Source organism: Eurosta solidaginis, chromosome 2 (genome assembly GCF_040869045.1).
Source record: "Eurosta solidaginis isolate ZX-2024a chromosome 2, ASM4086904v1, whole genome shotgun sequence".
NCBI lineage: Eukaryota > Metazoa > Arthropoda > Insecta > Diptera > Tephritidae > Eurosta > Eurosta solidaginis.
The window spans coordinates 233,585,898-233,607,880 of NC_090320.1; the positions used below are offsets into that span (position 1 = coordinate 233,585,898).

At 35.1% G+C, this 21,983-nt stretch overlaps 1 protein-coding gene across 2 annotated transcripts in view; it reads left to right on the plus strand.

The window, feature by feature from the left end:
* Window positions 1-376: 376 nt before the first annotated feature.
* Vps53 (vacuolar protein sorting 53) overlaps window positions 377-21,983 on the plus strand; it is a 40,533-nt gene continuing 18,926 nt past the window's right edge. Inside the window, exons 1-5 of one of the 2 annotated variants that reach the window (XM_067767291.1) lie at window positions 377-588; window positions 657-1,163; window positions 1,235-1,442; window positions 14,303-14,873; window positions 14,935-15,107. In XM_067767291.1, the coding sequence (XP_067623392.1) occupies window positions 475-588; window positions 657-1,163; window positions 1,235-1,442; window positions 14,303-14,873; window positions 14,935-15,107 (1,573 nt within the window). In that variant the 5' untranslated portion in view covers window positions 377-474. The remainder of the gene's footprint in view (window positions 589-656; window positions 1,164-1,234; window positions 1,443-14,302; window positions 14,874-14,934; window positions 15,108-21,983) is intronic. The other variant, XM_067767290.1, reaches the window with a different exon arrangement.

A 21,983-nucleotide genomic window follows, 5' to 3' on the forward strand; every position in this document is an offset into this window, starting at 1 on the left:
CGCATCAAAAGTGAAAAAAGGGACTAGCCGCTTATTGTTATCTTATGGCGGTGCCAGAGCAACAAAGCAAAGCAACGCAATTGAAATATATTATTTCATATTTTTTCACTTATCTACCACAAAATATTTCTACAAAACTTTACCTTTTTTATAAATTTTAATAAGTTTTTATCAGCTTACTTGCTGATTTATTTGAAAATGATGCAACCGAACGGATTTCTTGGAGAATATTTTTACGTGTTTTAGGCAACTCTATAGCCATCTGACTTCAGACCCCATTCTTGGAAACGAATTAACTTTTGTTTACAACGAATGAACTTTTGTTTACAATTGAATGAACAGTCAGCTGATTTCAAGCCCCTTTCCTGGAAACAAATTGAGAGAGAATGAAAGTTTCGTATCAGGTCATCAGTGGTTTTAATTATTCATCCACTGTCTCAAATAAACTTTGCAGAAGGCTTTAAATAATTGTTTATGAACAAAAAGAAACAGTTAAGATATCCAAAAATGGAAACTGAGATCGAGAATGGGTCGTCTGGTACGAGTCGTATTCATTTTACAAAGGATGTAAAGAACGCAATCGATAAGGTTAGTTTGTATAAATATATTAACTTTCTGTTGAGACATATCCAAATCCGTATGCATATCCTTTGCAGGTGTTAAAAACTGATGATCCTATGGACTCACCAGACTTCAATACAGTTGATTACATCAATCAGTTATTTCCAAATGAACAATCATTGGTGAGCATTGATGAGACTATACAACGTATGCAATGTGAGGTATCATTAATCGATGATAATATACGTTCTGTGGTGCGGGGACAAACGAATACCGGACAAGATGGACAAATTGCATTGACTGAAGCACAAAAAGTAATAACAACATTATATGCACATATCATTGATGTAAAAACCCGCGCCGAAAAAACGGAAGAAATGGTCAAAGAGATTACACGTGACATTAAACAATTGGATTGTGCAAAACGTAACCTTACATCGGCCATAACAACGTTAAATCACTTGCATATGCTGGTGGGTGGAATTGAGAGTTTAAATAAATTGATTGAGAAGCGCTTGTATGGCGAAATACTTAATCCATTGCAAGCAATTACAGAAGTTAATCAGCATTTTAAACAATATTCCGACATTGACGAAATAAAGGTATGAAAAAGATTCTGCAGAAGATATAGGAATATAATAATAATAATGTTTTTTATGCATACATATTGTAGAATCTTTCACAAAACGTGGACAAGATTCAGGTAACACTCGCCACGCAAATCACAGATGATTTTAAAGATGCTTTTTTGCCTAAATCAAGCACGTCGGCAAATGCTGGCAATAAACAACGCTTAGGTTTGAATCAGTTGGCAGATGCTTGTAAAGTTATATCTGTGTTAGATACAAAAGTCAAGAAGGAGTTGTTAAAGTGGTTCATTGGTGAGTAGATGAAAGATAACTTTACTTTCTTACAAGAGGGCATTTGATTAGATATAATGCAGCTTTTTTAGGCTAAAACGACTGTACAAATTTGGATGCGGCATACATAAAACAAATAGTCGTAAAGGATCTCTTTGTTATATTTGAGATCTCACGTCCACTGTACATTTACTTTTAATTTTTATACTCAGCTGAGCAGAGCTCACAGAGTATATTCATTTTGTTCGCATAACGGTACCCTGTAACGGCATAAACTAAGCGAGATAGATATAGACCTCTATATATCAAAATGATCTGGGCAAGAAAGAAATTCATTAGCCATGTCCGTCCGTCCGTCTGTAAACACGATAACTTGAGTAAATTTTGAGGTATCTTGATCAAATTTGGTATGTAGGTTCCTGGGCACTCATCTCAGATCGCTATTTTAAATGAACGAAATCGGACTATAACCACGCCCACTTTTTCGATATCGAAAATTTCGAAAAACCGAAAAAATGCGATAATTCATTACCATAGATGGATAGAGCGATGAAACTTGGTAGGTGGGTTGACCTTCTGACGCAGAATAGAAAATTAGTAAAATTTTGGGAAATGGGCGTGCCACCGCCCACTTTTAAAAGAAGGTAATTTAAAAGTTTTGCAAGCTGTAATTTGGCAGTCGTTAAAGATATCATGATGAAATTTTTACTATTACTATATGTGTGCCAAATAAAAATTAGCAAAATCGGATGACGAACACGCCCACTTTTTAAAAAAAAAATTTAAGTCAAATTTTAACTAAAAATTTAATATCTTTACAGTATATAAGTAAATTATGTCAAAATTCAACTCCAGTAATGATATGGTGCAACAAAATATAAAAATAAAAGAAAATTTAAAAATGGGCGTGGCTGCGCCCTTTTTCGTTTAATTTGTCTAGAATACTTTTAATGCCATAAGCCGAACGAAAATTTACCAATCCATTTGAAATTTGGTAAGGGCATTGCTTCTATGATGATAACTGTTTTCTGTGAAAATGGGCGAAATCGGTTGAAGCCAGGCCCATTTTTTATACACAGTCGGCCGTCTGTCCTTCCGCTCGGCCGTTAACACAATAATTTGAATAAAAATCGATATATCTTTACTAAACTTAGTTCACGTACTTATCTGAACTCACTTTATCTTGGTATTAAAAATGGGCGAAATCCGACTATGACCACGCCCACTTTTTCGATATCGAAAATTTCGAAAAATGAAAAAAATGCCATATACGAAAAGAGGGATGAAATATGGTGATTGGATTGGGTTTTGACGCAAAGTATACATAACTTTAGAAAAAAATTTGTAAAATGGGTGTGACACTCACCATATTAAGTAGAAGAAAATGAAAAAGTTCTGCAGGGCGAAATCAAAACCCCTTGGAATCATGGCAGGAATACTGTCCGTGGTATTGCATATATAAATAAATTAGTGCTACCCGACAGAAGATGTTCTGGGTCACCCTGGTCCACATTTTGGTCGATATATCGTAACGTCTTCACATATACGACTAGGGGCCACTCCCTTTTAAAACCCCCATTAATACCTTGAATTTGATACCCATATCTTACAAACACATTATAGAGTCACCCCTGGCCACCTTTATGGCGATATCTCGAAAAGGCGTCCACCTATAGAACTAAGGCCCACTCCCTTTTAAAATACTCATTAACACCTTTAGTTTGATACCCATATCGTACAAACACATTCTAGAGTCACCCTAGGTTCATTTTCCTACATGGCGATTTTCCCTTATTTTGTCTCCAAAGCTCTCAGCTGAGTATGTAATGTTCGGTCACACCCGAACTTAGCCTTCCTTACTTGTTTTAATAGCCTATATTACATGTTTTGAAGAAATTTGGCGTACAGCTAGCCAATTGCCTGAAAGTATGTATTAGGGGCGTGTTGCGTGAACTCTGGAAATCGTTATAACTTGAAGAAAATTGGATAGTGGTATTGAGAATGGGGTTCATAAAATTCGAGGTCTAACAATTTTGGAAATGTCCAAATGCCGACATCCCGAATCTCCTGGCAATAGTTTTTTTTAATTGATATAACTGTAAATATTTGACTTGGAGCAATAATATTTTATATATACAGATGGGGGTTTGAGAAAATTTCGAATCCCAACTCTGGATCGTTTCGGAATCATTTTCGAATTCAGTTAGTACCATGTACATAGGTACCATTGCGAGTTTGTTTACCGTGATTCGGTATTGGTCGCGATGATTTCGGAACCATCTGCGTCTCATTTTGTGCCTATCTCCGGAGCATTTAGTCATTGTTTTCGTGGTCAATTCAGGAGCGTTCCGGAATCATTTCAGGTTTTAGTAGCATTTTGGGATAATTTCGGAATAATTTTAAAAACATTTCAGGGATCATTTGGATGAATTACCTACTTTTAAAAGCTATAAAAAAACGACTTCAGATCTCAGAAGACTATCTAAAGAAACTATAGAGCATCTTAAGACAAATATGACATATTAATTAAAAAAATCATGTGTCAAATAACCAAGTTGCAAAAAAAAAAAACATTTCGGCTGTAGAAAGAAAAAGACTGGTAAAATCAACCGAAATACGGGTCAATCCAATCGAAATTTCTGTCAATTTTTATCCATCGCAACAAGATGTTGAATCAACTGCGCACAAATCGTTGATTCGTAATTGACCGTTTTAGTAGTCAAATAAACAAAAAAAGTTGTTTCATTATACTTTACCCATAGTTTTGTTAAATTAACCATTATTACTGTCGCTCTAAGAATACCAATCAAAACTATTAATATGAAAGGGATTTCTGTTCCTTTGAAATTACTAGTGCAAACTGTTAGATTAACAGATTTTATGTTACGATGAGACTAACAGCGAAAGCCGTTAGACAGAGATTTTTATTTTTTCTAGATTAATAACGTAAACTTTTACATCAACAGAATTATATTCATATGACATTAATACCTGTAGAAAAAATAAAAGCCGGATAAATATATATTTAAACTTATATAGTTTTTTTTTATTTGTATAAATTACACATAAGTACATTTCATTTCTAATGATTTTATTGCTATATTTAGTAATATTAATTAAAATAATAATAACTTAAATCTGAAATCAAATAAACAAAACTTGTTCCGAATTATCATCGACAGCTTTGTACGAAATTATGTTGCCATATATATACGTAAATATGCAAATACATAAATACGCATGCTTGCTACACATATAAGTAAATAGTATTGCTCATCTTGTTCGGACGTGTTTTACTAATGGCTCTGTGTTTTGTACACTTTATGAGTTTAAAAATAAAATAAAAATGACTCTAGTCTTTTTTTTTTTCGTATTTTCTCTTGGGTAAAATTTAAGAAATAATAAAAAAAGACAAAGTGCAATATTATTAGAGTGAAGGTTGGATAAATTAAATGATACCAATCAAATCATAATTTCTGCACAACAAACATACATTAACACAAACATAAATCAGAGAGTGATAATACTTAATATGCCGTGCAACTGCGGTCAAAAAGTGAATCGTGAGAATCCAAAAGTGCAGTGCAATGGATGTAAAGAGTTTTTTCACCTTGAATGTGTAGGTTTGCTTCAGAGTGACTTGGATTTTCTGCTCACTTCAGGAAAGCCTTTTTTCTGCAAAGCCTGCTCAGCTGAGAGGCGCTCATCTATACGTTCGCAGCCCCTGTCAACTCTGCCGTTTAAAACAAATAATATATCTGATGTCAGTGAAGATGTGCATAATCCGAAGCATCAAATTGCTTTTCTTGCTAATGAGCTTAGTAAAGTAAGGCAAGAGAATGAACACATTCTGTTACGTGTCAATACATTGCACGAAGACAACAAAAATCTACTGCTGAAATCTGATGATCTTATTGCCGAAGTTCGCTCTTTGCGCTCTCAGGTTGATGCTAAAGATTCCGCTCTCTCAACACTAACTATTGAGGTTAAAAATCTTAGTAGCATTGTTGCTAAATTAGCTATTAACCTACCAAAGCAGCCTACAACCGCTGAAATTATTGCTGCGAATGCTGAGAGTGTAAAGCCAATAAATTCAAAAATAAAGGAAAACATAATTGCAAATGAGTCAGAACCTCAAATGAGCACAAATGATGACGTTACTATTTTGCCTTCCCCTTCTGTCAATGATGTACCTAATGATAGTGAAATGACGTCAACGTCCCAATCTAAAGTGCGTAATGCTGCAGGCACTAAAAATGTTAAGCGTAAGCTAGCAGTGACACCTCATGCTGCGTCGCAAGCCTCTGCTACGCCTACATTTGCATCTGTTGCTAAATCTGCTGTTGCTTCGGTAAATGTACCAGCATCCACAGTGCGCCAAGTAACCCAGCGGGAAATTCAAGCAAAAAGTACTCGAAGGAAATTAAGTAAGCCCATTGTTATTGGTAATTGTAATACCAGCGAGTTAAAAGTAGTTCCAGTTTTCAAGTTTCTGCATATTTCGTCATTTTCGCCTACTATTAAGGAATCTGATATATTATCGTATGTTTCAAGTCATGCTAAAATTGAACCCAATTTATTGATATGTCATACATTGGTAAAGAAAGACATTCCCATAGATAGCTTAACCAAAGTCAATTTCAAGTTGGGTGTTTCGGAATGTTCATTTGATAAGGTGCTTAATCCAGCTATATGGCCTGAATTTGTGAAAATTCGTCCGTTTCGTTTTTTTCACCAAGAAGGTGTATCAACACAACAACGATAACCAGTTCCGTTAATAACAATCCTGCCAAAAAAATAAAAATATATTATCAAAATGTTTCTGGGTTGAGAACCAAATCTAAGCTGCTTTATGCCTTGAGCTCGCACCTGGACTATGATATTTTTGTTCTCGTTGAGACGTGGCTAAACGAGAGTTTCTTTGATAATGAATATTTCGATTCGAATTTATACAATGTGTTTCGAAAGGACCGTGATTATATTAAAACTGGTCACAGTAGAGGCGGAGGTGTTCTTATAGCAGTTAATCGGAAATTTCGCTCGTCACTCGTGACATTAAAGAATGATGATACATTATTGGATCAGCTCTGCGTGGCAGTAAAAGGCGTTTCAAACATTTTAATCTGCGCTTCTTATATACCTCCGACAAGCAACGATATGCTATACCGAGCACATGTGGACAATATTTTAGCAGTAGCATCTAGTCATAATAATGATAGTATCTGTGTCATGGGTGACTTCAATTTGGGAAATATTGTTTGGTCTTATATTGATGATAGTAATGAGCTATATGCAAATAACGTAAATAGTATATCTGAATCCTACTTGGTTGATAACTTATCCAGTTGCGGCCTTTCTCAGATAAATGGTTTTCAAAATCGGCTTTCTCGCATTTTAGACTTAATTTTTGTCAACGATAATGTACATTTTTCTTTATTTGAATGCCTTGATCCTTTATCTACTCCTGGTATTCATCATATACCATTCGTTTTAAAGGTCGAATTCTATGAGTTTAATTCGGTTCATTATGATGAACAAGTTACTAATTTCTGCTTCAGTCGAATGGATGCCGATATGGTTAACCTTGCAGTTGATGCCATTGATTGGAATTCAATATTTTCCAACGTTGATGTTGCCAACTGCTTTGAAATCTTTAAATATAAGTTAGGTGAGATCTGCGTTAAGCATATCCCAATCCTTAAGAAACCCAGATATAAAATACCTTGGTATACAAAACGATTGTTAAAAGTTAAGAATTTAAGAAACAAATATTTCAAGAAGTTTAAATTGTCCAAATCTGTTATATATAAAGACAAATTTCTGTTTTATTCAAGTAAATTTAAATCCATGAACAGGGACTTGAAGCGTAATTATACTCGTAAGTTCGAATCGGATATAAAGCAAAACTCGAAATCATTTTGGAGATATGTCAATTCCAGAAAATCGTGTTCGAGTATACCTTCTGTTGTCTATCTCAATGAGACCAAAGCGCACTCCACTATTGAAGCTGTTAATCTCTTTGCTGATTTCTTCAAGTCAAACTTTGAAGCTGGCACTGATTTTGATCAGGTGTGTTACACGAACATAAATTCCCCAATAAATTTTGGATCGCTAACCCTAACGCTCGCTGATATAGAAGAAGGAATCCGACAACTGAAGATTTCTACTAAAACCGATGTGGATGGGTTGTCTTCATACCTATTAAAAAAATGTTCTGCCCTTGCTTCCCCATTGTTAGTTCTGTTCAATAAATCACTTGAACGAGGAGTGTTTATTGATGCGTGGAAAGTCAGTTCTATCACTCCAGTGTTTAAAAGTGGTAATAAGAACAATATTGCGAATTATCGGCCAATTTCAAAGATATCCTCAGTCTCAAAACTGTTTGAGGCTATAGTTAAAAATAAAATTTATTTTACGGTAAATCACTTGATCTCCGCTCAACAACACGGTTTTGTTAAAGGTCGCTCAACAGTCTCAAACCTCGCCGTATTTTCGGAATACTGCATTTCTGCGTTTCAAAATCGCCTTCAAGTTGATTCAGTTTACACTGACTTTTCAAAAGCTTTTGACAAGGTGAACCACACAATTTTATTATTGAAACTGACAGCTCTAGGGTTTCATTCCACTCTTTTAAAATGGCTTGTATATATGCTACATACATATTCACACACGCGTTAGTACATGCTCTAGCGAAAATAAGAGCATATACCGTTTGTTAAACCACATTGGCGTCGGTTTCAACAACGTTATTTCAACTTTTTCTTCAAAATTTTTTACCATATTGTTATATTATAATTATATTTATATTGGTGTACGTACATTTGATATAAAATGTTTCCATTTTCTTTGAATTTAAAACAAAAATCGGACAAATAAGTACATATGTATGTATGTACTTACTAACCGAACTTCAATTGGGCGTACATCAAATATTCTGGCACACATTAAACATTATACACTTTATTACTTTGTTTTATTAAACGCACTTTCATCAAATTTTATTTTTATACTCAGTTGAGCAGAGCTCACATAGTATATAAACTTTGATTGGATAACGGTTGGTTGTACAGGTATAAAGGAATCGAGATAGATATAGACTTCCATATATCAAAATCATCAGTATCGAAAAAAAATTTGATTGAGTCATGTCCGTCCGTCCGTCTGTCCGTCCGTCCGTCTGTCCGTTATCACGATAACTTGAGTAAATTTTAAGGTATCTTTATGAAATTTGGTACGTTGGTTCCTGGGCACTCATCTCAGATCGCTATTTAAAATGAACGATATCGGACTATAGCCACGCCCACTTTTTCGATATCGAAAATTTCGAAAAACCGAAAAAATGCGATAATTTATTACCAAAGACGGGTAAAGCGATGAAACTTTGTAGGTGAGTTGAACTTATGACGCAGAATAGAAAATTAGTAAAATTTTGGACAATGGGTGTGGCACCGCCCACTTTTAAAAGAAGGTAATTTAAAAGTTTTGCAAGCTGTAATTTGGCAGTTGTTAAAGATATCATGATGAAATTTGGCAGGAAAGTTACTCCTATTACTATATGTATGCTTAATAAAAATTAGCAAAATCGGAGAAAGACCACGCCCACTTAAAAAAAATTTTTTTTAATCAAATTTTAACAAAAAATTTAAAAATTTTAAATATTTAACGAGCTCGAGGCCATATACATATATATTCAGATTAAAACGAGGATAGATTTTATATATATGTATATATATTAAATTTTATTTAGTCGATATTTCGACCTCAATCTGAGGTCATTCTCAAGACTGTAAAAAACAAACACGAAACATTAAAATCATAAAACATATAAAAACCTATTTATAAACTTACACTCTTGGGTGTAGCTTGTCGACTAATTTTACAATATTAAACATAAGTACAAGAAGGCAATAGAACCGAAAAAGTAAACATCAAAAAATATACAGTAATGGTAAACAAATTTTTACACAAACAGCAATACATTAAACTAACTAAATAATAGGCGAAACTCTCATAGTGTTCTCCTGTTGCTCCTGTTGATCAGTTGGCGGTATGCCGACACGCATTTTTCCGTATCTGCTTTGTAGTTCATTCGTTTCTTTCTCGGTTAATTAATAATAAACAACATCTCAAGTGTGTATCTTTTGTTGTAATGCTTCTCCTGTTGCATTATTGCTACGTTCTCAAAATCTGGAGTGTGCCCGGTTTCTCTGCAATGCTGACTTAAAGATGTTTTGTTTTCATTAGGGTGGTCGCGATTATAAACTACACCAACAACTTGATACGGAAGATGCGTCCATATTTTTCGACAGTGAAAGACTCCTAATAGATAATCTCACAACAAAAGCTAAGAAGACACAAACTAATAAATTTGAAAGACTCAGAGATTTACAAAAACAATCGCTGAACATTAAATCTATACCTGAGTGGTTTTGTAATACCACACAGACAGACATACCGACATATTCAATGGCTTCTCTCTTTAGGTCCCAAGTTCTCTTTACCAATGATAAATGAAGAGTTCCCACTATTTAAATTAATAGCAGACGGAGAGGACTGTATTCAGACCATCCAAGACAAGGAACAGCAAGAAATTGAGAGAAATAACTTTACTTCACTAATAAGGGATCACTTAAAAAAACCGAAAATCAGTGAGCGTGACAGATTTATGTTAGATACCCTACAATCAGCAAAGATGTTCCTTAAGAAGAACAACGACTTATTGGTTCTGAATGTTGACAAAGGTAATGTTACAGTCTTGATGAAAAAATCAGATTATGAAATGAAGGTGCAGCAAATGGTTAATGACATTTCTGCATATCGCATTTTGAAGCGTGACCCTACCAATAAGTTACAAGAAAAAAAAAATGAAATTGTTGAGAAATTATTCAAGAATAAAATGATAGATACAAAAGAGAGATATAAACTTTTGAGTAAAACGGCTAACGCGCCAAGATTATATGGTCTCCCAAAGATCCACAAGGAAGGAGTTCCCCTAAGACCCATTTGTTCGTCTGTTAACTCCCCTTCGTACAGTTTATGTAAATATGTTGTTAACGTCCTCAAAAATATTACGAAATCATCAAAATATAATGTCAAAGACGCTATTAAATTCAAGAATAAAATAAAAGACACGCACATATTTGACGATGAGAGTCTAGTATCATTCGATGTTGTTTCCCTATTTCTCAGTATTCCTGTGGATCATGCTTTGGAAATTATATCATCCAAATGGAATCTGATAGAACCCCATACAACTCTGACCAAAGAACTGTTCTTGGGAGTCGTACGTTTTTGTATTAAAGAAAATAGGTATTTTAAAGTCAACAATAAAATATATGAGCAGCGTGTAGGAATGCCGATGGGGTCACCGGCATCGCCGGTTATAGCAAACATAGTAATGGAGGAATTGTTAACAAAATTTGAAGAGGATGCGCCTCAAAAGCCCCGTTTGCTAACAAAATATGTTGACGATCTGTTTGCCATTGTGAAAACGAATGCAGTGGAAGACATGATAAATCTATTAAACAGCTACAATCGAACTATCAAGTTTACATTTGAAATTGAAAAAGATGGATTACTACCATATCTAGATACGCTGGTAATAAGAAAGCATAATAAGTTATCCTTTGATTGGTACAAAAGACCCACTGCATCGGGCAGATTGATCAATTTTTATTCGAAGCACGACAAATCAACCATAGTCAACACAGCGAAAAACTTTATCAAGAGAGTTTTATCAATCAGTGATACGATATACCATGGCAAAAATATAGAAACCATTACGAAAATTCTGAAAGACAACGATTTTCCTTTAGGTCTAATAAGAGGCTATATATGTATATAAAAAGAAGTGTACATTTTGATTGTCACTCCATAACTCGAGAACGGATAGAAAGATTGCCATGAAATTTTTAGGAAAGATACAGGAAGGAGAGATGATGGATAGTTGATTTTGAAATCCCAAATCGGTTTAGCCATTCTTGAGTTATGATTTTTTTTTTAGAAAAATCTAATATATAAAATTCTTCTGTCACGGTTCAGAGGCGTAACTCCTCCGAAACGGTTGAACCGATTCTCATGAAATTTTGTGAGCATATTGGGTAGGTCTGAGAATCGGCCAACGTCTACCTTTTTTCGCTACGTGCCTAGGGTCTTGAGATCAAAACGTGTACCCCTAGAATGTGTTTATACAATATGGATATCAAATTAAAGCTGTTGATGTGTGCTATAGTACAGGATAATTTTCATACCCCTGGGTGACTAGGGTCTCGAGATATAGGCCAAAACGTGGACCCGGGTACCCCTAGAATGTGTTTATACAATATGGATATCAAATGAAAGCTGTTGATGAGTGCTATAGTACAGGATAATTTTCATACAACTGGGAGGCTAAGGTCTCGAGATATAGCCCAAAACGTGGACCCGGGTACCCCTAGAATGTGTGTGTATTATGGATATCAAATGAAAGCTGTTGCTGAGAGCTCTGAAGTTCATTGTGATATTTGATTTAGTCGCATCAACCTGGCAAAATTGATAAATATGCACGCGAAGCCGAAATAAAGACAAGAATTAATAATACCCACATACCTATTTACATACGTCCTATTTGATTTGCCTGAAATTTCGTATATGAATTTGCCTATATTAGTATTTACGATGCTTTTTTCGGGGAAGTATACCAGAGACGGACTGGGACTGGGATTAGGACTAGGACTGGGACTGAGACTGAGACTGAGACTCGGAGTGGGACTGGAACAAAATACATACCACCCTCTGGGAGTGGCAATAAGAGATGAAGTAGAAGGAGAAAAACTTGAGAGAAGAGAAAAGAGAGAAGGAGACTGAGAAAGACATAGAATGAGACGAAGATGGAGGTGAAGCGAAAAAGACCGAGGGAGGAGTGAATAAAAAGATTAGGAAAAAGTGTAGAGGGATAGGGCAGAGTTAGACGGAAAAAGCTTATTAAAATGTATGCAGATAGGCCAAATTTAGGGCAGAACAACGTCTGCCGGGTCTGCTAGTAAAATATATAAGACACACACGCATGTTCCGGGGCTATCAAATAGAATGAAATATTCCAAAATGTATGACCGTGAGAGATTTAAAATAGCATTTACTTATAATAATACCGTCCAAAAAATATTCAGTAATACAAAAAACAAAATAGAAAAATATGACAAATCCGACGTTATATACCGGATTCCTTGCAAAAATGACGGGTCCTACGTATGCCCTAAGGTATATGTTGGTACAACTAAGTCCAGACTAAAAACAAGGATTTCCGCGCATAAATCAAAATTAAAAAATCGCGACCACCCTAATGAAAACAAAACAGCTTTAAGTCAGCATTGCAGAGAAACCGGGCACACCAGAATTTGGGAACGTAGCAATAATGCAACAGGAGAAGCATTACAACAAAAGATACATACTTGAGATGTTGTTTATTATCAATGAACCGAGAGAGAAACGAATGAACTACAAAGCAGATACGGAAAAATGCGCGTCGGCATACCGTCAACTGATCAACAGGAGCAACAGGAGAGCACTATGAGAGTTTCGCCTATTATTTAGTTAGTTTAATGTATTGCTGTTTGTGTAAAAATTTGTTTACCATTACTGTATATTTTTTGATGTTTACTTTTTCGGTTCTATTGCCTTCTTGTACTTATGTTTAATATTGTAAAATTAGTCGACAAGCTACACCCAAGAGTGTAAGTTTATAAATAAGTTTTTATATGTTTTATGATTTTAATGTTTCGTGTTTGTTTTTTACAGTCTTGAGAATGACCTCAGATTGAGGTCGAAATATCGACTAAATAAAATTTAATATATATGCATATATAAAATCTATCCTGGTTTTAATCTGAATATATGTATATGTCCTCGAGCTCGTTAAATATTTAAAATTTATAAATCTAAGGCCGAAAATAATCAGAAAACAAAAAATTTAATATATTTACAGTATATAAGTAAATTAGGTCAACATTCAACTCCAGTAATGATATGGTGCAACAAAATACAAAAATAAAAGAAAATTTCAAAATGGGCGTGGCTCCGCCCGTTTTCATTTAATTTGTCTAGGATACTTTTAATGCCATAAGTCGAACAAAAATTTACCAGTCCTTGTGAAATTTGGTAGGGGCTTAGATTCTAGGACGATAGCTGTTTTCTGTGAAAAAGGGCGAAGTTTTTATACACAGTGGACCGTCTGTCCTTCCGCTCGGCCGTTAACACGATAACTTGAGAATCGATATATCTTTACTAAACTCAGTTCACGTACTTATCTGAACTCACTTTGTGTTGGTATAAAAAATGGCCGAAATGCGACTATGACCACGCCCACTTTTTCGATATCGAAAATTACGAAAAATTAAAAAAATTCCATAATTCTATACCAAATACGAAAAAGGGATGAAACATGGTAATTGGATTGGTTTATTGACGCAAAATATAACTTTAGAAAAAAACTTTCTAAAATGGGTGTGACACCTACCATATTAAGAAGAAGAAAATGAAAAAGTTCTGCATGGCGAAATGCAACGCCCTTGGAATCATGACAGGAATACTGTTTGTGGTATTACATATATGAATAAATTAGCGGTACTCGACAGAAGATATTCTGGGTCGTCCTGGTCCCTATCTCGAAAACACCTTCACATATACAACTACCACCACTCCCTTTTAAAACCCCCATTAACAGTTTAACGGGTCCAACGATAGCAAAAAATGCAGAATAATCAAGGGTTTCTTGAAGCTCGTTACAGTATATACATACATATGTTATTCACTCCCTAATAAAGCCTCAATTATTATAAGAATTGCTTAAGAAAGTTGGCTTAGCTGAAGAATAATTTTTTTATATCTTTTTTTTTATTGTATAGCACAACAACTTGAAGAGTATGTACAACTGTTTCATGAAAACCAAGATATTGCTTGGCTGGATAAAATCGATAAACGTTATGCTTGGCTAAAACGACATCTATTAGATTTCGAAGATAAATTTGGCTCTGTTTTCCCACTTGATTGGGAGGTCTCTGAACGCATTACCGTCGAATTTTGTCGCCTCACACGCGAACAACTTTCCCAAATCATGGCGAAACGTAGTAATGAAATTGATGTGCGTCTACTGCTATTTGCAATTAATAAAACTCAAGCTTTTGAGCAACTGCTTTCCAAACGCTTCACCGGTGTTACACTTGGTGCTGAAACACCAGCAGCGTTAATTACATCATCCGCACTTAAAGTACTACCTGAAAGTGGTTTATCTGATCAAAGTACGGCATCAACAACAATTGGTATATTTCATGATCAAATTGGCATTTGTTTCAAAGCACATTTGGGGATTTACATTAAAAGCATTGATCGTAATTTAACAGAACTGATGGAAAAATTTGTGGAAATGGCAAAAGCGCCACTGAAAGTATCTGAAGTCAAAACTACGGTATATCCAAGGTTAGCGATACGTTCTTAAATATGAGTTGATATTCCAGTAAAACTGCTATTCTTATTACAGCTCAGCAGATTTGTTTGTATTCTACAAAAAGTGCATGGTGCAGTGTAATCAACTAAGCAACGACCAACCAATGTATGAATTAGCACTCGTCTTTAAAAAATATCTACGTGAATATGCCAGCAAGGTATTAGAGTTTAGTACACCAAAATTATTAACAACAACGGCATCTATTGGTAAGATAATTTAAATTTTTTTATACTCAGCAGAGCAGAGCTCACATAGTATATTAATTTTGTTCGCATAACGGTACCCTGTAACGGCATAAACTAATCGAGATAGATATAGACTTCTATATATCAAAATGATCTGGGCGAAAAAAGAAATTCATTTAGCCATGTCCGTCCGTCCATCCGTAAACACGATAACTTGAGTAAATTTTGAGATATCTCGAAGAAATTTGGTATGTACGTTCCTGGGCACTCATCTCAGATCGCTATTTAAAATGAACGAAATAGGACTATAACCACGCCCACTTTTTCGATGTCAAAAATTTCGAAAAACAGAAAAACTGCGATAATTCATTACCAAGGACGGATAGAGCGTTGAAACATGGAAGGTGGGTTGAACTTATGACGCAGAATAGAAAATTAGTAAAATTTTGGACAATGGGCGTGGCACCGCCCTTTTTTAAAATAAGGTAATTTTAAAGTTTTGCAAGCTGTAATTTGGCACTCGTTGAAGATATCACGATGAAATTTGGCAGGAACGTTACTCCTATTACTATATGTCTCCTAAATAAAAATTAGCAAAATCGTATGACAACACGCCCACCTTTTAAAAAAAAATTTAAGTCAAATTTTGACAAAAAATTTAATGTCTTTACAGTATATAAGTAAATTATGTCAATATTCAACTCCAGTAATAATATGGTGCAACAAAATACAAAAATAAAAGAAAATTTCAAAATGGGCGTGGCTTCGCCCTTTTTCATTTAATTTTTATACTCAGTTAAGCAGAGCTCACAGAGTATATTAACTTTGATTGGATAACGGTTGGTTGTATCATATATCAAAATCATCAGTATCGAAAAAAAATTCGATTGAGCCATGTCCGTCCGTCCGTCTGTCGGTTAACACGATAACTTGAGTAAATTTTGAGGTATCTTGATGAAATTTGGTTTGTAGGTTCCTGAGCACTCATCTCAGATCGCTATTTAAAATGAACGATATCGGACAATAGCCACGCCCACTTTTTCGATATCGAAAATTTCGAAAAATCGAAAAAATGCGATAATTCATTACCAAATACGGATTAAGCGATGAAACTTGGTAGGTGAGTTGAACTTATGACGCAGAATAGAAAACTAGTAAAATTGTGGACAATGGGCGTGGCACCGCCCACTTTTAAAAGAAGGTAATTTAGAAGTTTTGCAAGCTGTAATTTGGCAGTCGTTGAAGATATCATGATGAAATTTGGCAGGAACGTTACTCTTATTACTATATGTCTGCTTAATAAAAATTAGCAAAATCGGAGAACGACCACGCCCACTTTAAAAAAAATTTTTTTTTAAATGCAAATTTTAAAAGTTAATATCTTTACAGTATATAAGTAAATTATGTCAACATTCAACTCCAGTAACGATATGGTGCAACAAAATACAAAAATAAAAGAAAATTTCAAAATGGGCGTGGCTCCGCCCTTTTTCATTTAATTTGTCTAGGATACTTTTAATGCCATAAGTCGAACAAAAATTTACCAATCCTTGTGAAATTTGATAGAGGCTTAGATTCTAGGACGATAACTGTTTTATGTGAAAAAGGGCGAAATCGGTTGAAGCCACTCCCTTTTTTATACACAGTCGACCGTCTGTCCTTCCGCTCGGCCGTTAACACGATAACTTGAGCAAAAATCGATATATCTTTACTAAACTCAGTTCACATACTTATCTGAACTCACTTTGTACTGTGTAAAAAAAAAAATTAAAAAAATGCCATAATTATATACCAAATACGAAAAAAGGGATGAAGCATGGTAATTGTATTGGTCTATTGACGCAAAATATAACTTTAGAAAAAAACTTGGTAAAATGGGTGTGACACCTACCATATTAAGTAGAATGAAATGAAAAAGTTTTGCAGGGCGAAATCAAAAGCCCTTGGAATCTTTGCAGGAATACTGTTCGTGGTATTACATATATAAATAAATTAGCGATACCCGACAGATGATGTTCAGGGTCACCCTGGTCCGATATCTCGAAAACGCCTTCACATATACAACTAAGGTTCACTCCCTTTTAAAACCCTCAATAATACCTTTAATTTGATACCCATATCGTACAAAAAAATTCTAGAGTCACCCCTGGTCCACCTTTATGGCGATATCTCGAAAAGGGTTCCACCTATAGAACTAAGGCCCACTCCTTTTTAAAATACTCATTAACACCTTTCATTTGATACCCATATCGTACAAACAAATTCTATAGTCACCCCTGGTCCACCTTTATGGCGATATCTCGAAAAGGCGTCCACCTATAGAACTAAGGCTCACGCCCGTTTAAAATACTCATTAACACCTTTCATTTGATACCCATATTTTACAAACGCATTCTAGAGTCACCGCTGATCCACGTTTATGGGCATATCCCGAAAAGGCGTCCACCCATAGAACTAAGGCCCACTCCCTTTTAAAACACTTATTAACTCCTTTCGTTTGATACCCATATTGTACAAACGCATTCTAGAGTCAACCCTGGTCCACTTTTATAACGATATTCCGAAAAGGCGTCCACCTATAGAACTAAGGCCAACTCCTTTTTAAAATACTCATTAACACCTTTCATTTGATACCCATATAGTACAAACAAATTCTAGAGTCACCCCTGGTCCACCTTTATGGCGATATCTCCAAATGGCGTCCACATATAGAACTAAAGCCCACGCCCTTTTAAAATACTCATTAACACCTTTCATTTGATACTCATATCGTACAAACAAATTCTAGAGTCACCCCTGGTCCATCTTTATGGCGATATCTCGAAAAGGTGTCCATCTATAGGACTTAGGCCCACGCCCTTTTAAAATACTCATTAATACCTTTCATTTGATACCCATTTCATTTGATTACCCCCCAGCGGGTTAGGGGGGTCAGAATATACCCGCGGTAGGTATGCCTGTCGTAAGAGGCGACTAAAATACCAGATTCAAGGGGCTGTGTAGCGCAACCCTGCAGGTTGCCAGCGCAACATATAGCTTCTCCAAACCCAATTGTCAACCTCACCTATCCGCGGCGAATCCTGTTTCACTAACAGACGAGGCTCTGGCGACCCTAAGCTCCTTATGGAACTTGGGGTTGGGGAGGGAGGGGATGGCCTGAAGGTTTAATGTGACCACATAAATCGTTCCCGAGATGGTCGGGTCAGCACCTTAATGGTGCTGTGGTACCGGAGCGTACCGGATCTGTATCCGGCAAAGGACCATCACATCGATAACACTCCCCAAAGCCTTCGGGGAGCAACCTTATCGCTACAACAACAACAACAACAACAACATTTGATACCCATATCGTACAAAATAAATTCTAAAGTCACCCCTGGTCCACCTTTATGGCGATATCTCGAAAAGGCGTCCACCTATAAAACTTAGGCCAACTCCCTTTTAAAATTATCATTAACACATTTCTTTGATACCCATATCGTACAAACAAATTCTAGAGTCAGGCCTGGTCCACCTTTATGGCGATATCCCTAAATGGCGTCCATATATAGAACTATGGCCAAATTCCTCTTAAAATACTCTTTAATACCTTCCATTTGATACACATGTCTTACAAACACATTCCAGGGTTACCCAAGGTTCTTTTTACAACATGGTGATTTTCCCTTACTTTGGCTCCACAGCTCTCAACTGAGTATGTAATGTTCGGTTACACCCGAACTTAGCCTTCCTTACTTGTTCTTGAATACTTTTAATGCCATAAGTCGAACAAAAAATGGGCGAAATCGGCTGAAGCCACGCCCAGTTTTTATACACAATCGACCGTCTGTCCTTCCGCTCGGCCGTTAACACGATAACTTGAGCAAAAACCGATATATATTTACTAAACTTAGTACACGTACTTACCTGAACTCACTTTATCTTGGTATAAAAAATGGTCGAAATCCGACTATGACCACGACCAATTTTTCGATATTGAAAATTACGAAAAATGAAAAAAATGCCATAATTCTATACCAAGTACGAAAAAAGGGATGAAACATGGTGATTGGATTGTTTTTTTCACGCAAAATATAACTTTAGAAAAAACTTTGTAAAATGGGTGTGACAACTACCATGTTAAGTAGAAGAAAATGAAAAAGTTCCGCCGGGTGAAATCAAAAGCCCTTGGAATCATGGCAGGAAGGAATACTGTTCGTGGTATTACATATATAAATAAATTGGCGGTACCCGACAGATGATGTTCTGGGTCACCCTGGTCCACATTTTGGTCGATATCTCGATAACACCTTCACATATACTGCTAAGGGACACTCCTTTTTAAAACCCTCATTAACACCTTTAATTTGATACCCATATCGTACAAACACATTCTAGAGTCACTGGTTCACCTTTATGGCGATATCTCGAAAAGGCGTCCACCTATAGAACTACGGCCCACTCCCTTCTAAAATACTCTTTAATACCTTCCATTTGATACTCATGTCATACAAACTCATTCCAGGGTTACCCTAGGTTCATTTTCCTACATGGCGATTTTCCCTTATTTTGTCTCCAAAGCTCTCAGCTGAGTATGTAATGTTCGGTTACACCCGAACTTAGTCTTCCTTACTTGTTTTTTAATATTTTTAACCCACTTGTGCGTTACCCACATGAGGAACGTTGCAATGATCTATTCAGTTCTGGATAAGTATCAAATCTTATTGAAATGATCCGGATCAGATCTTTGACAGTTGGTAGCACTCAACTCATATATACACATAATATGTTTGCCTGTTATTTAAAAAACTAAATTTTTTTTTAAATTTAAAATACAAAACAATAACTAGTAGTATTAGTTCTTAGCCATACCACAAAACCGATGTATTTCTCATATCTCTCTCGTTTAAACATATGGAACTTTACAATTGAAAGAAAAACAACACCTTTTTCAGTTTATATTCAGAAAGTTCCAATTCATATTCAGAACTTTCTGAATATGAATTGGAACTTTCTGAATATCAATTGTAACTTTACGAATAACAATTGTAATTTTCTGAATATGAATTGGAACTTTCTGAATATAAACTAAACAAGTAAGGACGGGACTGTCTTCGGCTATGCCGAAGACTTCATACCTTTCATGAATGGGGCTGAACAATAATCTTATCCCGTTCGTAATCTCCGAATAATCGGATGTATAAGATATGAAATATCTAGTGAACAGATCTACATACATAAACGATTTTTAACATAAATATAAAATAAAAAATAGGTAGGTACTTTGTGTGAGGATGCAAAGTTTCGGTTTTTTGTGGTCTCCGTGTAAAAACTATGACTACGAATCACGTATTTCAACAATATATGACGTAAACGTAACTATTTGATGAAATTTTATGAATTTTGAAGCTTCTAGCCGTAAAAAGGGGCAAAAATGACAGTTTATATGAAGTATATAATATATATACCACCGATCTCTATGATTTTTTCAAACAACAATATATGCTATATACGTAAGCATTTTGTGAAATTTGAAGCTTCTAGCTGTTAAAACGGGGCAGAAATTGCGGAAAGTTTCTTATCTGAACAATCGGTTGTATGAGATATATACTATGTATACCACCGATCTCAATGATTTTTTCAGACATCAATATATGCTATACACGTAAGCATTTGGAGAAATTTGAAGCTTCTAGCTGTTAAAATGGGGCCGAAATCGCAAAAAAAAGATATATATACTATATATACCATCATATATATATTATATATATATCACCGATCTCTATAATTTTTTGACACAACAATACATACTATATACGTAAGCAATCGGTGAAATTTGAAGCTTATAGCTGTTAAAATCGGGTAGAAATTGCGAAAAGTTTCTTATCTGAACAATCGGTTGTATGAGATATATACTATATATACCACCGATCTCTATGATTTTTTCAGACAACAATATATGCTATATACGTAAGCATTTTGTGAAATTTGAAGCTTCTAGCTGTTAAAACGAGGCAGAAATTGCGCAAAGTTTCTTATCTGAACAATCGGTTGTATGAGATATATACTATGTATACCACCGATCTCAATGATTTTTTCAGACATCAATATATCCTATACACGTAAGCATTTGTAGAAATCTGAAGCTTCTAGCTGTTAAAATGGGGCCGAAATCGCAAAAAAAAAATATATATACTATATATATATACTATATATACCATCATATATATATTATATATATCACCGATCTCTACGATTTTTTGACACAACAATACATACTATATACGTAAGCAATCGGTGAAATTTGAAGCTTATAGCTGTTAAAATGGGGTAGAAATTCCGAAAAGTTTCTTATCTGAACAATCGGTTGTATGAGATATATACTATATACAACCGATCTCTATGATTTTTTCAGACAACAATATATTCTATATACGTAAGCAATCGGTGAAATTTGAAGCTTATAGCTAGCTGTTAAAATGGGGTAGAAATTGCGAAAAGTTTCTTATCTGAACAATCGGTTGTATGAGATATATACTATATATACAACCGATCTCTATAATTTTTTCAGACAACAATATATGCTCTATACGTAAGCAATCGGTGAAATTTGAAGCTTATAGCTGTTAAAATGGGGTAGAAATTGCGAAAAGTTTCTTATCTGAACAATCGGTTGTATGAGATATATACTATATATACAACGTATGTCTATGATTTTTTCAGACAACAATATATGCTATATACGTAAGCAATCGGTGAAATTTGAAGCTTATAGCTGTTAAAATGGGGTAGAAATTGCGAAAAGTTTCTTATCTGAACAATCGGTTGTATGAGATATATACTATGTATACCACCGATCTCAATGATTTTTTCAGACATCAATATATGCTATACACGTAAGCATTTGGAGAAATTTGA